Source organism: Peromyscus leucopus, chromosome 1, assembly GCF_004664715.2.
Source record: "Peromyscus leucopus breed LL Stock chromosome 1, UCI_PerLeu_2.1, whole genome shotgun sequence".
Lineage (NCBI taxonomy): Eukaryota > Metazoa > Chordata > Mammalia > Rodentia > Cricetidae > Peromyscus > Peromyscus leucopus.
This window is the reverse complement of record NC_051063.1, coordinates 99176374-99194842: the sequence shown is the minus strand read 5'-3', so window position 1 is coordinate 99194842 and position 18469 is coordinate 99176374. Positions and strand designations below refer to the sequence as shown.

At 50.2% G+C, this 18469-nt stretch overlaps 1 protein-coding gene across 1 annotated transcript in view; it reads right to left on the bottom strand.

The window, feature by feature from the left end:
• Dchs1 (dachsous cadherin-related 1) overlaps positions 1-18469 on the bottom strand; it is a 36933-nt gene that overhangs the window by 12037 nt on the left and 6427 nt on the right. The window contains 11 exon segments of the mRNA XM_028858156.2: positions 61-922; positions 1105-1262; positions 1366-1462; positions 1682-1875; positions 2080-2526; positions 2529-3104; positions 3570-3806; positions 3941-4172; positions 4265-4453; positions 9213-10366; positions 10369-11110. Of these exon segments, the coding sequence (XP_028713989.1) occupies positions 61-922; positions 1105-1262; positions 1366-1462; positions 1682-1875; positions 2080-2526; positions 2529-3104; positions 3570-3806; positions 3941-4172; positions 4265-4453; positions 9213-10366; positions 10369-10996 (4774 nt within the window). The 5' untranslated portion in view covers positions 10997-11110.

Genomic DNA, 18469 nt, shown 5'->3' with positions numbered 1-18469 from the left:
CTTCAGCATTCCTTGCACTTGAGCACCCTCCACGCCTCCCACTCCAGGCCCAACTCTCACCAGTGGTAGCGTGTAGCCGGAAGTGGCCGTCCCCTCCAGCCGCAAGGCGATAGGACACGCGGGCAGCCTCCCCCAGGTCCGGGTCCCGAGCTACCACGTGCAGCGCCGCGGGTCCGGGCGGCTGATCCTCCGGGAGCCGCACCCGTGAAGGGGAGGCGAAGACTGGGGCGTTGTCGTTTTCATCCGTGACAAAGACGCGCGCCGAAACTCGCGCTGCCCGGCGGCGGCTGGCATTGGTTGGCCGGTCGGTGGCTTCAACCAGCAGCAGCAGCGCCGGCGTAGTCTCCCGATCCAAGCCGCGGGGAGCGCTGAGCGCCCCGGTGCGCGCGTCCAAGCGCAGGGCGGGCACCGGCGGCTCCTGCCTCAGCAGGCGGTATCGCACGTCGCTGTTGGGACCTGGGCCATCTGCGTCCGATGCACGGAAAGTGTACAGCGTGGCGCCGGGATCGGGGTTCTCGGGTAGCGCCAGTGCCAGGGGGTCGCGCGCGAAAGCGGGAGCGTGCTCGTTCTCGTCCTGCACACGCACCTGCACTTTCAACAGCCGCGCGCCTGCGCCTCCCGGCCCCTCGGCGCGCACCGTGAGCGAGCGCCAGGCCGGCCCGGCCTCGAAGTCCAAGGGACGCGCCAGGTACAGGCGACCAGACACCGAGTCCAGGGCGAAGGTACCCTCGGGGTCGGCGCCACCCACCAGAGTGTAGGTGAGTGCACCCACATTGACTGGCTCCTGCGGGGCCACCGAACCCAGTAGGGATCCAGGTCGAAGTCCTTCAGCTGCTGTCACCGTCAGGACTACAGGCACTGTTGCTCCAGGGTCAGGTTCAGTGAGATCCGGCGACTCCACCGCGCGGGTGGAGGGAAGCACCTATTGTGCACCAGAGCGGGAAAACTGAATCAGGAGGATCTGTGTAAAAGAGGGTCTGTGCTGGCTTCTTGGGTAGTAGGGAAAGTTAGTCAGAGTGGACTGACAAAGGGTCCAAGGATCTCAAGAAGCTGAATTTATAGGAGAGGACCCAGACCAGGGGACTTTAGGAATGGCAGCCATACCTGCACCAGCAGTTGCAGGCTGGCACTTCGAGGGGGGCTGCCTTGGTCGTGAGCGCTCAGAGTTAGCACATAGTGGGGCCGCTCCGCTCTAATCAGGGATGCTGCAGTGTGCAGTTCTCCTGTGTGAGGATGCAGAGAGAAGAGCTCCGAGCCAGGACCTGGGGACAAGCAGAGGAAGGATGAGGTTTTGGCAGCCAGAGCAAGGAAGGCCATGAGAGCGCTGATCACTACTCCCAGGCTCCCTCCTCCTCGCCCTCATACCAGTTAGGGTGTACAGGATGGTCCCGTTCTCCCCCTCATCTGGATCTTTGGCCTGCAGAGTGGTCACCAGTGTTCCTGGAGGCACGCGGTCTGGCACCTGTGGGGAACACAACTCACCTACAGTTGTCTCCTTCCACCGCTTAAAATAACCCAGAATTGGCTTTCATTCACCTATGTCTAGGAGGAACTGTCTTCCTTTTGTCTTAACACCTGTTCTAGGAGGGAGTCTCTCTTACCTATATGCACAGCTCAATCGGGAGGCCCCTCCCCATCTTTCTTACACCTCTTCAGAATGTGGTCCTGACACTTTCCTCACCTGTAGAGGGAGGCCCCCACCAGCAGCCCCTGAAGCCTGCAGGAAGGTGGGACTGTTGTCGTTGAGGTCGAGTACTGCAACATGCACAGTGCCGGTGGCACTGCGAGGCGGACTCCCCCCATCCTGCACGTGCACCAGGAGCTGGAAGCTGCTCTGCTGCTCTCGGTCCAGGGTTTGGAGTGTAGTTACCTCTCCTGGAAGTGAAGATGGAGATTGTGATGGGATGTTTAAGGATTCAGAGCCTGGGAACTACAGATAAGTAGTAGCTGGGGAATGTGGGCAAGTACCAGGGCCCAACTCCAGTCTGAATCCCCATGCTTATAGCTAAGATCTGGGCTGGAGATCTTGTCTGGGTATTTGCCAGTCTGGAGATGAGGTTGTGAGGTCTCAGTGCTTACCAGTCTGGGGGTGGATGCGGAAGGCCTTGCTGTCTTCTGACAGCTGCCGAAGGCTGTAGGTCAGACGTCCATTAGGTCCTGAGTCTCTGTCTGTGGCAAAGACTCGACCTACACTTGTCCCTGGGGGCTGATTCTCTGCTACAGCCAGGAAGGTGGGCTCTTCAGACAAGCGGGGACTGTGGTCATTTTGGTTGAGGATGCTGACCCTGACAGTGGCTGTGCCTGTCTGCTGCCCTAATTCAGCTTTGGAACCAGATACAGCCATCACCTTCAATGTGTATAACTCCTGGGACTCACGGTCCAGTGCTGCCCGTACCCACAGCCACCCACTCTGTGGCTCTAGGCCAAAGGGGTTATTGGCTCCATCTGCTGCAAGATGGTAAGTGACAGGGCTGCCATCTGGTGCCTGGGCCTGCACTTGCAAGATCTGAGTTCCAGTGGCAGTGCTGAGGGCAAGTCCACACGGTAGGTAGGGCTGTCAAACTGTGGAGCCAGCCCATGGATTCCCAAGTCCTGTATCACCACACGAAGTCGAAAGTGGCTGGTGCGTGGTGGGGAGCCTCCATCCCGGGCCTCCACCTCCAACTCATGGGCTGGTCTCCCTGGAGGCCCCAAAGGTCCCATAAGCCGGACATGGCCTGTGATAGGATCCACAGTAAACATTCCATCACCTCCGGCAAGTAGACTAAAGGTGACCCGACTATTAGCACCCGAGTCTGGGTCTAGAGCACGCAGTGTATAGATGGGAGCCCCTGGAGCGGTGTTTTGTGGTAGTAATACGGTGTCTTCAGGTGCAGGGAAGGCAGGAGAGTTGTCATTCACATCATCCAGCAGCACACGGACCCGAGCCACAGCAAAAGCTGGGGGGGTTCCACTGCCTGCTCGAACTTCTAGCTCTAAGACGGGTCCCAGAAGCTCCCGGTCCAGGGGCCGAAGTGTTTTTAATAGCCCTGAGGGTGAGTCTAGGGAGAAGAGCCCTCGGGGATCCCCACCTGATAGTGTGAGGGTCACAGGCCCTAAGCGACCTAGGGAGAAAGAGAGAAACATCAGGAAAGGGGTATGGGTCACCTATTAATCCCAAAAACAGTTCCCACATTTGTGCTTAACTCAGTATTAGGAAAGGGGCAGGCTTGATGCTGGGGGAGGAGCTTGGACCTGCCTCAACTAAATGTACCAAGTTCTGCTGACTCCCCATGGAAGACCTTTACCTTTTTGGAAGAGGGAATAGAGGGTGGGGAGGGAAGGCTGGGGGTGGGGGAGTGGGAGGAGGGAAGAGAGATGGATCTGTGGTTGGTATGTAAAATGAATAAAAAATTTAATAAAGAAAAAATATTTTTTAAAAAGGAAAGGGGCAGGTGTTGGCAGGGAAATTGGTTGGCATTAGGGTGATGTTCGTGTGCCATACTGTTTTGTATTAGAGCTCCCAGTGGTGTGCTGCTCTGAGGTCACCCTGAGATGGTACTGGAAGATAGTACTGGGATATCTGATACCTGGTGGGTTGTGTGCTTGGACTATGCCCACACTAGTGCCTGGTGCCACATCCTCTGGCACTGAAAAAACATACTGTAGTTGTTCAAATATAGGTGGTGTGGGGGTTCCAGGCACAATGCTGATGTTAACTCGGGCAATGGGTTCTGCTTTCAGGCCACCTCCATCCTGAGCTCCAATCTCCAGCTGCACCACAGAATTAACCCGTCTGGCCAAGGGCCAGGCTACTGTCAACAGCCCTGGAGAAGGAAGAGAAGCAAAAGTAGATGAGGGAAAGAATAGGGGAAGGTCCCGGAAAGAGGAGGCAATATATCATTTAGGCAGGTGCAATGAGGGGGCTGATAGCAGGTCCTGGTGATGGGAGGATTCTCACCTGAGTGTGCATCCAATGCAAAGAGTGGGGGACTATTGCCAGCCAGGATGTGGTAGGAGAGTCGCCCATGGGGTCCCTGGTCTGGGTCATGGGCATGCACTCTCAGCACAGCTGTGCCTGGTGTACTCTGAGCACTCAGACTGGCAGCATACTCCCGTGGATAAAACTGAGGTGGGTTGTCGTTCTCATCAGCCACAAACACCTTCACATACACTATGGACTTGAGGCCTCCCTGGTGGAACATGTAACCATCAGTCAATAGGCTGTGTCAAGCCTTGGTGAGAACTCTACCCCAGTATCCCTGGCCAAGGTCCATTTACTTACCCCATCAACAGCTGTCACTGTGAAGTCAAAGCTTGAAGGTCCCTGGTCACGGTCCAGGGTCCGAGTGGTACATACATCACCACTGTGGGCATCAATGCGGAATGGGGGAGATCCAGAAGCTCCAAGCCCAGCACCCAAGGAATAGGAGAGGAGGCCAAATGGACCACTGTCGGCATCTGTGGCTGTCACCTGGGGAGAGGCTAGGGTAAGTGATGCCCCCTCTTGCTGGTCAGAAAAGTCAGAGCTAAACCGAGAAAGCATTGCTGGTGCCCAAAGACCCTGAATGGTGTGCACACACAGAAGACCAGAACACAGACCAAAACCCAACCCCAGGCCAGAACCCACTACTTAGGTTCCTGGGAGGCTCTGGTTACAATTGTTTTTTTGTTAAATGGCAAATAAGACCCTGCCAAGGCTGAACCTTGGAAACAGCCCTTTACTGTGGCTGTGGGCCCAGATATCCCAGGAGACAGATTTTCTTCTGCATGAATCCCTGTGGGCAGCAGCACAGCTGCAATCATCAATATGTAACCTTGTTTGATGTGTGCTTGAAGGCACTTTAATATATAGTGTTGATTCATTAACATTGACTTCACAGACACAATACAGTAAAGATGCAGCCATGGTATACTTAGTTATTGTGACTCCTGTCTGACCAAAGCTTATCTAATGCATGCATGTATTTTATTCTGAAAGGCATAAAACTAGGCAGAGCTCTACCGTTCTACTTGGGGATTGTTTTACACAGCAAAATCGCTAATAGAAAGCACAAAAACAACAAAATAGAGCTCAGAAAGGACACCTGGTTACAGGACAAGAGCTGAGACAAGAAGAAAAATGTCACCTGTTTCAACCTCAAGCTGGGAACCTAGATATCAGGCAACTCATGGCTGCATGTGTCTAGGGTTACAAATAAATTTTACAGAGTAATGAACCTGCATATAACAAGGACCAACTACAAAGTAGAGTACCAAGGGCAGCAAACTCTAATTCCAGAGGATCACAGGAAACTACTATCCTCATAAAGTCTCCTAATCACCTCAAGCAGAGAATTGGTTGATGGATAGTTAGTAAGATTGATATTTTAAGTCTAATCTTGTGTGCAGGGAGTCTTGTTTTGTTCTGAGATAGAGATCTCACTATGCAGCTCAGGCTGGCCTTAAACTTATGATCCTCCTGCCTCACCCTCTTGAGTGCTAGGATTGCAAGTGTGCCACCAATCCCAGCTTACATGTCTAATCTGTACTGAGCATGTTCATTACACAGTTGAGTCTGATCACTACAGGGTCTGTTCTGAGGTTTCTGAATGTGTCTCACGCACTTTAGCCTAGGACAGGGCCAGGTACACAGTACATGCTCTGTGCATATTTGTGCATTGAGTGAATAGGCATCCAATCACCCTGCTTTGTAACAAAACTTTCTTTCACGCTCAGTTTTACACATTGAGTGCACACTAGTCCCTCCATAGTGGGTTAGCTGGTGGCTGACTACTGCAGGCTGTGACAAAGTGCTCTTTGTGGGTAGAGAGACCTCAGGGTCATGATATGCTGCAAGAGGAAGCTGCAGAGTTTCCCTTCTCGGCCAGAAAATGTGCTCAGAAAGAAAGCTGGCCAAGGATTTCTGATTGTTGCCCAGGCCCTTGACAGAAATGATCTGTGCCATTGTTTATCCTCCTGAGAGACATTAAGACCCTGCCATGGCTGAACCCTGGAAACAGCTCCTGCTCCAGCTCTTTATGGTGGCTGTGGGCCCGGATATCCCAGGAGACGGACTTCCCCCTTGCATCTCTCCCCATAGGCAGCAGCGCGGCTGCAGCTGCCTTCAGGAGCTGTTAAACACCTCTGCCCTCTGACTCTGTTGCAGGAAGAAAGCAATAAACAGTGGTCGGGGGAAGTTGTCAGGAAGTGACCCCCAAAAGGCGCAGGGGCCTTTGACTGGAAATGACCAAGGCAGAAGTGGATTTCCTGAGCCCCTGCTCAGAGGTTTCTCTGTAAACACAGACTGTTTTCAGCAGCTTCTTTCTCAGCTCTGTCTCCCATGCTGCATCAGCGCTGTTAGAAGCCTCATGCCTCTCCTCTTATCTACACTTGACCCCCAGCTCTCCTCAGATGCACTATTTCAAGGACAAAAGAAAGACCCTTTTCTATGAACTCTAACATTCCTACCAGACTCTGAACTTATGGTATCTTCCCATCCTGACATCCTTCCTCTGTACACCCCCATTCTGATTTCTTGCTACTATCATAATCTGCCTTTCGCCCCCACCGGTTCACCCTCACCACTGGCCCTTCTCCACTTACTGTGCTCTGACTGCTCTTATTCATCCTGTTCCCTGGGCTTTCTCCTTGGCCTTTTTTCACCCTACAAGGCCTCTTTCACTTTCCCAGCCTCAGGAACCATCTCTAGTAAGCTTTGAGCTTAGGGGACCATTCCCCTAGGCTGCAAACTGACATCCAGATGCCTGTTCAGCATCTCCACCTGGATGTCCCATGCTGATCTTAAATCTAAGCTGTCCAGTACTAAACCCATGATCCTTTCAAACTTGCTGACTCTTCCATCCACTCACTCAAGCCCAAAGTTAATTCTTCCCTTTCCTTTGCCGGGTGTATCAGTCAGCCAGGGACTCAGTAAGTCTTCATTACCCCCCTTATATTGAGTGTGTCTTGCCATCTGAGCCATTCTCCCTTGGCCTATTCTAATTCCTTTCTTATAGGTATCTGACCCTCCGACCCATACTCTAAATTAAGGATTCTCAACCTTGATACTTCTGACATTTTAGGCCAGATTATTTTTTTAAATCTGGAGACTATTGTATTCTTTATATCATGGTTTACAGCATCCTGGGCCTCAATCTCACTGGATACTGGGAGCATCTCATAACTTATAACAATACAAAATGTCTAACTATTGCTAAATATCTCCACTGGAAGGTAAAACTGCCCCCAGCTGTAAACCACTAGCCTATACTGACAGCCAGTTGAGACACAAATTTGATCATTTACTTCTGTACTTAAAAGAAAACTTCAATATTTTATATAGGAAAAACAAATTCCTTGGCTTGGTGTGGGCTCTTCACTGGCGGACCTTCTCACATAATCTCATCTTCTCATCTCACATTTCAAGCTCCAGCAATACTGAATGACTTGGAGCCCCTTAAACAAAGCAGGTTCTCTTAGTCCTCTGCACGTGTCACCTAGCTTGGAGCCTTTCACCTGTCTGATACCCTACAAAGTCCCTCTTATTATGTAGGTTTCAACTCAAAAGTCCTTGTGCTTTGGGGAAACATCCATACTGCCTATTACCCCATCATGGAAGTTTCCTTATTGCAATAAGCTGTTTCTTTGCAAATTAAGGCTTATTCAGTTCAGGTTTATTCATTACTATATTCTATATCCCTAATACAGTGACTAGCATATGTGGTGAATATTTAATAAATATACATTGAATAAATCAAGTGTTAAGACTTTGTAACAGTTATGAACTCCCAGTGGGCATTTTTATCTTTCCTTCATTGTTTCTAACAACAAAAACTCCAGGAAACCACCTGGAAAGTTGTTCTTGTGCTTCAGGGACTAGCAGGGAGAGGAGAAGTTTGGAAGCAATAATCCACTGGTCCTGGCCAAAAGAGTACACACACGTGAGAGTGGGTGGTAGGAGCCAGACAGCAGCAAGCAGGCAAACGTCCAGGATCTGGCCAGAAGGCAAGAGATCAGGCACTGGCCTGGAAGTCTGGGCCAGCAGACAGCCCTGAGAAGATACTCAGGGGTTTGCCATACATCAAGACTGGTCTCTTAAGTGACCTCCCTGCCCTCAGTCTTCTCTCCTACAGCTATAGTTTATGGTCATCTTGCCAAAAGACATTTTGGCCTTACTATGATTTTTAAGAAAAAGTCAAAGCCTGTGATCTAGCCTGTTAACTATTTTGTCTTCTTTCCCAACAAATCTTTTTCATCTATATAACTGAGGCCAGCCTGAACAATATAGTCTTACATCGTGATGTTTATTCAATAGCTTTCTGTAGGCTGGGTGTCTGTGTCCACAAATCACACAGTATTTATTTAGCAAAGTATCATTGGTTCTTCCAGGTCCCTCCACTGGGCTTCCAATGCACTTCATTCAGTTATTGGTGTATCTCCCTATCTAGACTGGGTCCTGCCTGAGAACAGGAATCTCTTCCTTGTTCTCTGCTCTAAGCACATCGCTGGGCTTATGGTGCTGAGGAATGATTTATCACTCACACATTGATCCATCTACCCTTCACCCTTAAAGCCAGTTAGCTACTTTAAAACAAAAAGCAAACAAATAATCTAATCATGCCCTTCCTGGCTCAAAGTGCAACGATTTCCTTTGTTTTCCAAGTAAAGTCCTAACACATGGTGGCCAAAGATTTCTGCAATATAGCCTCAGACTGTGTCCTTAGGTTCGTGTTCCCCCATCTCTCTCCTCTTCCCCTGAGAGGCCTTCTTTCTGTGTACATGGAGATCTTACTAGATTGTTCTTAGTATTTCACATCCTTGTCCTTGAGTCCTTATGTCCCATCAAGGCTCCCATGCGAGGGAAGGGATGGAGATTTCCTCCAGCAAAGCCTAACATTGGACTAAGCATAGAGGACACCATAAATGCTGACATAGCACTTGTGAAATAGGAGTCATATGGGTATACAAAAACTCCATCCCTGTAGCTTTGAGACTTTGCAGAAAGTTTCCTTACATAGGACACTTTTCTTCTATATCCCATCTTAATTTCCTCAACTGCCAAGATTACTGGGTTCAGCTCTTGCACCCTAATCTCATCATCTCATTACACCATCTGCAACCATCTTACGTTGGAGCTCACAGAACAGGACTGAACCCTCTGGCAACACTTGCAAAGCTAGGCCCCTGCTCCGAGGTCCTCTGTGGGCCTCAGACCTACTCTTGCCCACAGTTTGTGGGCAGGGCCTGCCTACCTGCAGGAAACACGTTCCAGGCTGGGTACCTTCTGGCAGTGAGGCATTGTAGAAAGTTCTTTGGAACTGGGGCTCATTGTCATTCACATCTTGTAAGGCCACACTAACTGTGGCAGAGGAGACTAAGGGGGGCAGGCCCCCATCCGTGGCCACCACAATAAGCTGTGGCTGAGGTTCTAGTTCATAGTCCAGTGTGGCAGCTGTGGTAATGATGCCTGAGGTGGGATCAATGGAAAACCAGTGAGTGTGAGTGCCAGGAGCCAGACTATAGGTGACCTGACCGTTGGTGCCTTGATCAGGATCCCGGGCAGTCACCCGTACCACGAAGCTGCCAGGCAATGCAACTTCAGGCAGAGGCTCAGGTCGGTAGAGCTGTCGGTCAAAAGCAGGTGCATTGTCATTGACATCAGTGACATGTAGCACAAAGGCAGCTTCGGCCCGTAGTGGGGGTGAGCCTGAGTCTGTGGCTGTAACTCGCAAGTTATAAACATCCCTCTCCTCCCGATCCAGCCTCCGAGCCACACACACCAGGTAGATGACACTGTCTTGGGTACTCAGGGCAAAGTGGCCCTCTCCACCCTCCAGGGACACATTGACGTGAGCAAAGTCGCCATCATCTGGATCTGACACAGAGATTCGAGCAACAAGCTGTCCAGGGGGGGCAGCCTCAGACACTCTGGGGGAGCCATCAGCACTCAGGAAGATGACAGTCATGGAGGGCTGATTGTCATTGGCATCTCGCACATGCACTGTCACAAAAGCTGAACCCAGCTCTGGGTGAGCCCCACCATCCCGTGCCTGTACCACCAGTTCATGGACTCGCCTCTGTTCAAAGTCCAATGGGCGCTCCAGCCTCAGAAGCCCTGTGTGTGAATCAATGGAGAAGGGTCCATCACCTTCACTCTGTCTCCTGTTGATCTCATAAGTCACAGCTCCATTGGCACCAGCATCAGCATCAGATGCAAACACTTGCAAGACAGGACTTCCAGGGGCCAGACTCTCAGATACCACAGCATGGTATCGGCTTTGATTGAAAGCTGGGGCATGGTCATTGATATCCAGCAGTGTCACATCCAGCAGGGCCTGGGCCCTCCGAGGGGGTGAGCCACCGTCGTAGGCCTCTAGCTGCAACATGTAGTGTGAGCGGTTCTCCGGTCCAGTTCTCCAGCAACAACCAGCTCAGGCACTGGAGCTCCATCAGGACCAGGACGCATCTCCAGCCTGAAGGTCTCTCCAGCCCCATCACCAGATAGTGCATAGCCTTGGGTTCCTAGGCGCCCAGCATCTGCATCACGAGCAGGCTCCAGTGGGTAGCGTGTACCAAGAGCTGTATGTTCAGGTATCTGCAGGGCAGCCCGAGCCTGAGGGAAAGCTGGTGCATGGTCATTGATGTCAGCCACTCGCACTGTAACTTCTACGGTGGCGCCATCAGGAGTGACTGCAGTGAAGCGGTAACGGTCTCTCCGCTCACGGTCCAGGACACGAGCTGTACGGACTACCCCACTGTGCTCATCAATAGCGAGGTCTGTGCCCACACCACTGCCTTCCTGGGCAGAGATGAAGTACATGGGAGGAGGCGCTGTGCCTGGTGGGAGCCCTGCACTAATGTCTCCAATCAGTGTGCCTGCTGGCTGTTCCTCATCTATCTGTAGGTCCAGGCTCCCGGCTTGACCCCAGGTTCCTGGCACTCCAGCCCCCAACAGCACCAGCAGTGGCAGCAGGAGAAGAGTCCTGAGGCTCTTCATGCCAGGGCAGGAGAGTGCAACACCCAGCTCCTTCTGCATGGCAGCTGCAGTCCAGCTGGAGCTCCAGCTCCAGATCAGACTCCTAGCCCAGCTTGATTTCAGGATTTGGATCGGATCCAACTTGGGCTCTAGCTGCAGTTCAGGCTCCCTGACCTAAGAGAAAAGCAGAGGGGAAAGGTCACTATAGGGGAAGGATTAAGAGGTCAGCGAGACTGGGAATCGGGCCACACCAAATCTCAGACATGTTCAGTAACAGCAGGGGCTCAAGCAACAGCTCATCCATTTCTAGTCCTTGGGAATCTGTACTTTTGGGATTCCCCGGAGTCTCCTCCAGTCTGCCCCCTGGCAAACCCCTGGACCTCATCTTTAAGCAGATTATTCCATCTCCTATTTTTCAGGTCTGAATGTCTACAAACTTTCTTTTTCTATTTCTAAATTTAAAACTCTTTTCTTACTTTTTTTTTTCACCCAGGACTAATACCCTTTTTCTAGCCTCAATAGCCAAGTTTGTGGTAACCATGCTTGAATTGTCAACCCTTTCCTCTCTGCTAGACTTTTACCAGTATTTAACCCTACTCCACTCTCTAATCTACAAGAGATGAGTACCAACACAAAAAAAAAAAAAAAAAAAGAAAGAAAGAAAGAAAGAAAGAAAGAAAGGAAAGAGGTCCTGGTTTCACAGAGTTTCTAACTAGGAGTTAAACAGTTAGTCACAAATATGATAGGGTTCTGAAGAAGCCTTGAAAGCATAAGAGGATGTAAGGGGCTTAACATATTCACAGGGAGCTATTCTGAGGAATTCAAGTCAAGAGCCAAATGATTAGTGTTTGGTGGGCAGAGGTGAGAGATATAGGAGAATAATTCTGGAAGAGTAAACAGAATTTGGAAGGGCTTAGAGTCCACACTAGAAGAAGAGCAGAGAATGTCTGGGTAGAGTTGGGAAGCATCATCTGTGAGGTGTAACTTTGGTGCAGAGAGTATATAAAGGGCAGGGACTCACACACAACACACTGAAGATTTTGACATTATCCTGAGTGCAAAAGGAAGCTATTGAAGCACTTCAACAAATGCCACAATGACTTACACACAAAAACAAGAACATGCAGATAGGGCAAGGAAGAGGGTCAGGTATGGCACTGTTTCCACGCTGATTTGGATGGGGGAAGGGACCGGGGTAGAATGGGCAGGGCTTGATGACTGTTTGAAGGCAGGGGATGAGGGAACAGAAATATCAAGGATGATGGGCAAATTTCTAGTGGAAATGACCAGCTGGACAAAGTGTCCTAGAAATAAAACCAGAGAAGGGTGGTGCTTCTCAGAACCCTCTAAAGAAACAAGGGTTTCAAACGTGGCTAAGGTTCAAGGAGAAGGAAGTCCTTTAGTGACTAGCAAGAGCCGATGAGTGGTGAGGTGGAGCAGAGGCTGATGGGAGGCAGCTGCAGGAGGGAAGGACGGCAGCCCCACGTTACCCCTCCCCGTAAGGCTGTTTCATTTGCCCTCTGTGTCACTTTCTGCCCCCCTCCCTCCATGCAGAGGCTTCTTTCTCTGTGACAGCTCTCCCACTGAGCCGGTCATATCTTCCTCCTACTGGATCATTCTGCATCACTGACGACTGAAGTCCACTCCTCAGGCTCCTTCAAAAGTTCTTTTCTCTGTCCTGCCCTTCAAAATCAGTGTCTTTCAGGACTCTGTCCTAGGCCATCTTTTGCCATCCTCATAGTCTGGCTGGGCATCTTTTCCCACTCCTATGCTTTTGATTCAACTATATCAATTATTTTTTCACATCTAATCTATTTGCCAGTAATTTCTCAATCTCCAGCACTGGAGATACTAGATACTAGGGATACCCCTAGCCAACAACTCAGTCTGATTTTTCACCTCTATTTTCTTTCCCATGAACAGTACCATCATCCATCCATGCCTCAAAGCCAAAAATCTAGAATCTCTCTTGGGTTTTTTGCTTATCTTCAATCTTAATCTCCACTTTGTTATTAAAACCCGGCCACTTCACCCAGGTAGGTATCAGTTCTAGCCTTTCTACACTGTTGCTATTCAAGCTTAAGCACTGTCATGCTCCTTTCCATTCCTTCAACAGCTCCTTTCTGGTCTCCCTGCTCCTTGGAGGGAGACTTGGACCCTCTTCTGATCTATCCCCACCTCATCAGAGAGATCTACACCACTTACCTAACCAGGTCTGTAAAGGGGTCTCACTGATTCCCCCATTCCTGACAGCAGAAAACTGCTGCCCTTCTACCTCAACAGACATGCAGACACACATGCACAGGCTTGTGGCTGAGGTTTCAAAGGGCCCTTGCTCTAGGCATAGAATTTCTGACCCATATCATGAAGTCCACTTTTCATTAGTGTCTTTGTGGTCTGAGCCCTGCCAGTCTCTCTTACATTCCCTACTTGTAGTTCCTCCCACCACACTTTTTCGTTCCCAAACTTTATGTTAATATGCTCCTCAAGTCTTTCTTGCTTTGTAAGTGGCATTTTCTCTTCCGAAGATACCTTCTAAAAAGCTTGTCCATGTGGCCACCTGTTACTAAAATTTCAAGATCCAGTTTAAACCTCTTATCTTCTGTGGGTTCTTTTTTGACATACCTATCCCTGCCCCATGCAATACTGTACTCTATTGGGCATCTACCACAAATAATAAGGTGCTCAACAGTACCGATGTGTTCATGTGTCTGTTTCTGCACTGGAGGTTCCTGAAGGATGGGACAGGTCTTGTCTCTGTTTTTTTGGGAATTAGTAGAGGTATAGCATGAGCAGGCAATTGGTGACACACACACACACACACACACACACACACACACACACACCACATTCAGAGAAATGCCTATAGGTGTGTGAACTCAGATGATATACATGACTATGGGAACCCATGACCCTGGAGTTCTACGGTCAGTCCTGTGGTTAAAGAAGTTTGTCCTCTGGTCTTTATGGATTTGCTCTCCTCTCTTCCTAATCCCTGGGGTCAGATGTGTTTGCATCTTATACTTGTAAATCCCATCTGCACAAGGCAATAAAAAGCAAGGGCTGGGTGTGGGGAGGCTGGAGAGATGGCTCTATGTGTAAAAGTACTTGTGGTATAAGCATTGCTCAAGCATGAGAAACTGAGTTCAGATTTCAGAACCCACCTAAAAAACTTTGAGAATCCACACATGGACCTGTAAGTCCTGCACCATGGGGAAGAGACAAGAGGGTCAGTGGGGCTTCTTGCCACTGACCCAGCTCCAGGCCCAGGGAAAGACTGTCTCAAAAGAACAAGAGGAAGGGTGACAGAGCATACAAGGGCAAGTGTGCCCGAACACACATGTGTACATATAACACACACACACACACACACACACACACACACACACACATTTTTTTTTAAAGAGCAAGACTTTAAATCCAACCTAAATGTTAATTTGTCTAACCTGTGAAATGGTTGGATCTAAGCCCAGAGGCTGGTGAAGGGTTAAGGGTTGGTTCTAGTCACCTCATCAGTCACTGGAGAGAAAGCAGTAAGTAGACCTTGTCGAGAAAGGGCCATGCACAATGAGGTCCATGTTCTCATCACACTTTACATTGCAATTATTTGCCTTTCTACCCAATTTGTACCGAGACTGAAGATTTTCTTACTCACATGTATGGGGAAGATGGCCATAGTACATGATCAACACATTTTCTGAATGAAAGGATGAATCAATAGTGGGAGGGAGATAAAAGTTCTGATGAGATAGCCTTGCAGGGGAAGGACCGAGGCCCAGGTGGAGCCCCTGTGTAAAAGCAGCCCCTTCTTCCAAACTACAGACTTCTATCTGCTCTTCTTACCTAACATAGGCCACTGCAGACTCCCACAGGGCACTCTCACACTGAATACACAAAGGCTCACACAGAGCACAGGCCTCCACACACACACTAGCACACTCAGAACAATGACAGACAAGCTCACACAGATCTTTTTCACAGTCAGGCTGCTCACATGTAGACAGGCACATTCAACATGCACTTGTATACAAAGACTTGCTTTAACACACAACCAGGTTACATACAAGACACTCCTTATCACATGTATTCAGAGACCCATTTTTCACACGTAGTGGTATATTAACACAGGCATATATAACTCACATACACAGAGAAAGCCACTTTTCCATGGATTTCACACAGAGAGACATATACACATCCTCAATATACACACAGGCATACTCACACACATATCCTTTCCTGCCCAGGCAAGCCTACTTCATACAGACTGACAAGGCAGGCACGCGCACACACACTTGCAGACCCACCCACACGCAGGCATGCTCTCACACATGCTGCCGGGGCACTCGTGGTCAACTCTGCGGCTGCAGCTGTGACCTCCAAATCCCTGGGGCCTCTGTCTGGACTCTGCCTCATCACTTCCTGCTCCACAGCTTCCAGTTCCAAACTCGAACTCCAGACTCTCTCTCGAGACCGTCTCATCCTTTCTCCAGCCTCTTCTCCGCACCATGCCTCCCATCTGTCCAGTGTTTCTCACTGCCTTTTCCCTAACACATGCTCCTCCTCCTGCTTCTCGTTTCTTTCCTTTCCAGGTCTGTCCCATCCATCTTGCCTCTTTCCCCAATCTGTCCTGCCTCCTGTCAAGCTCTGTCACCTCTCTTCTTCCCCCCAGTGCTGCCTTCCCACATGCCCTCACTTTGTCCTCAGTCCTGTTACTTGGTCCTGACTCCATCCCACTCTCCCCCTCTATCCCCACATCTGGGCCTCTGGAACCACAGCTGGTTCTCATTAAGAGGGGGAGGGGCAAGACTGTTCATTGGGGCCTGAAACGTGATGTCAATCCCCCCTTAGCTAGCAGAGCCCCCCTTCCTGTCCCCAGCTTGTATGTCTACAGAGCTGAGATCAACTAGAAACATGGGAGAGGAAAGAAAGGTGGGCTATGGGGAGGACCAGAGGGACCACAAGGGAAGGAAGAATCTCTCCAGGAGGAAGTATGGGAGTGGCCCAGAGGTACAGAAGGGGAAGCATGCTAGGGGAGCTGGCACTGCCTAAGCCTCCTCCCTCAACTTCCTGTCCCAGGGCCAGCGAGGGGCAGGACCAGAAAGACAACAGTGGTGAGGAGGGGGGCTATAAAACGGCAGCTGGGCTAGAAGTGGGAGAATAAGAGAATAGCCTCAGTGAGCAAAAGGAGATGTGGATCCAGGGCTAGGCCTAAGGAAAGGAGGGAGAGAGACAGGAGCTCTGGTGGGGAGGGTTGAAACAATCAAGCCTGCCTGGGGGGGGGGGGGGGGGGGACTACAGCAGAGGAAGGAGAGAGTGGAGGCAGGAACAGCCAGACCAGGGGGCTGTTGGGGAAGGAGCAGGAACCAAAGCTGGAGAAAGGGACCGGGAGAGAGGTGGTGGGAGGAGAAGAAGGCTGTGGGACCAGCTTTCTGGATGTCCACAAGACCGCCACCCCCCCAACCCCCCCACCCCCCGCAACTCCCAGTCCAGGGCAGTGGCCAGGGCACTGCCAAGGCCTGGCTCTGTCCTATAGAGGATGTGTTCCCAGGAGGCACTCCAGGGAGAGGCTGAGGAGAGAAAGAAAAGCAGAAGAGGGTCTGCTTCTGAGCTTTCTCTGTGTGCTGGGCCCCGTGCCAGGCAGTTCACAGACAGTATCTCATTTAATCATCATAACAACCCTGTGAGGAAGGAATCCCGGCTTCCAGTTTCCAGTGAGGAAATGGAGGCTCAGAGTAAAACGATTTTCCCAAGTTAATGTCCCCCTAATCTGATCTCAGGACTATGCACGCTCCATGTTGCCTGCAATTTAGAAGAGGCGAAACAGAGGAAAGCAGGGAAGCTGAGCGGAGCACCCGAGTAGAATGGTGAAAGCAGAGAGTAGGTATGAGGAGTCCCCAATAACACAGGTTAGTGGTGTGGGTCCTAAAAGGACATAGAGTGGAAGATGGGAGGAGGTGAAGTGAACAGGACTTGGCTGAGGACTCTGCAGGAAGGGTGAAGGAATGGAGGAGCTTGACACTCTCCTGGGGTTCTCACCAGGATATCAAAGTGGTCCTTATTAAGATACTGAAGACAGAAACCACTTGGGGAGTAGTTGTTGGGATCACCACATGGAGATGTCCCAGGCACAACTGGATCTTCAGGCCTGGCTTTAGGAAAGGCTTGGCTTAGAGATATGGATGGACAGATTGCAGAGTAACTGAAAACTGTGGGTGTGGAGATGCCAATCTGATAGTGTGTAGAGAGTGAGAAGAATCTAGGCCCAAGCTCTGTAAATAGTCACAAAGAAAGGGAAGCCGAGACCTTTCTTCTTCCTGGAGGCAGCATCTCAGGAATGAAGGAGGAAACTTCAAAAGGAAGGAAAGATCAACCATGCCCAATGCCATCAAGAGTTCACATGAGGTTGATAGACTGAGAAGCAGCCGTTGAATGTAGCGTTAAGGAGGCCACTGATGGTATTGGAAAGAACAGCATCAGGGGGGTGGTAAGGGGGCAAGGCTCCTGTAGTGGGAAACCAGAGAAAATGCACTGACTCATAACCAGGCACAGACCAGATTAGACTCAGCATGGATGAACCCATTAGTGCATGCTTACTGTCTTCCTACAACAAGGAGACAGTATGCCACAGGTGGCAGGGCAGGAGAGTGGCACAGACTCCAGCAACACAATGGGAAAGCTACTTATTAACCTTTCTTCTCTTTTTCAGACAGGGTTTCCTATGGCCCAGGCTGACCTTGAACTCACTATGCAGCCATGGCTGACTCTGAACTCCTGATCATCCTGCCTCAGCCTCCTGAGTGCTAAGATAATAAGGTTAAGCCATGTTGCCTGGAAAAATCTCTGTAAGCCTTCATTTCCTCCTCTGTAATATGTGCATCAAAGTGTCTACTTCAATCGGCTGATGCGAGTTAAATGAAATAATTCAAACTCTTAGCATTAAGGCTCACTATACTGCTTACTGGTACTGTAGTGCAATGCACACCTCAAACTCTGGGATAGGTGTTCTTCCACAGATGAGGAGTCTGGGGCTGGGATATGGGAGCACAGAGACATCTAGAAGGCAGATTTGATAGACACCAAAGCTTTTGCTAGCCCAGTTGCCTCTCTGGTGGAGGGCCTGGAAAGCCAAGATAAAGGCTTGTATAGCTGGTCAGGCACACAGCAGGGAAAGAGAATAGCCAACGTCCAAGAGAATCAATCTGTCACTGTGCTCAGAGTGGGCCAACAGAACGAAGAGATCAGTAATAAGGTAATCAACACCCGGGGTACAGAGGCACATGGGCGTCGGCTCACGCAGTAAGAGTGAAGAAGGAACCTGGCTGCCTGAGGCCTCTAGGAATGAAAAAAATAGGGAAGGAAGGAGAGGATGCAGGGCATGCATGCGATGCAATTCATGAAGAGGCAAAGATTTAAGGCCTACCGTGTGCCAAACTCACCAAACCCCAGAGACAGGGCAATAGCTCAGAGAGATCAAGTCTCTGTGTCCATAGTGCTCAAAGGTAAGGAGACCCGCAAACTGACCCCCTTGAG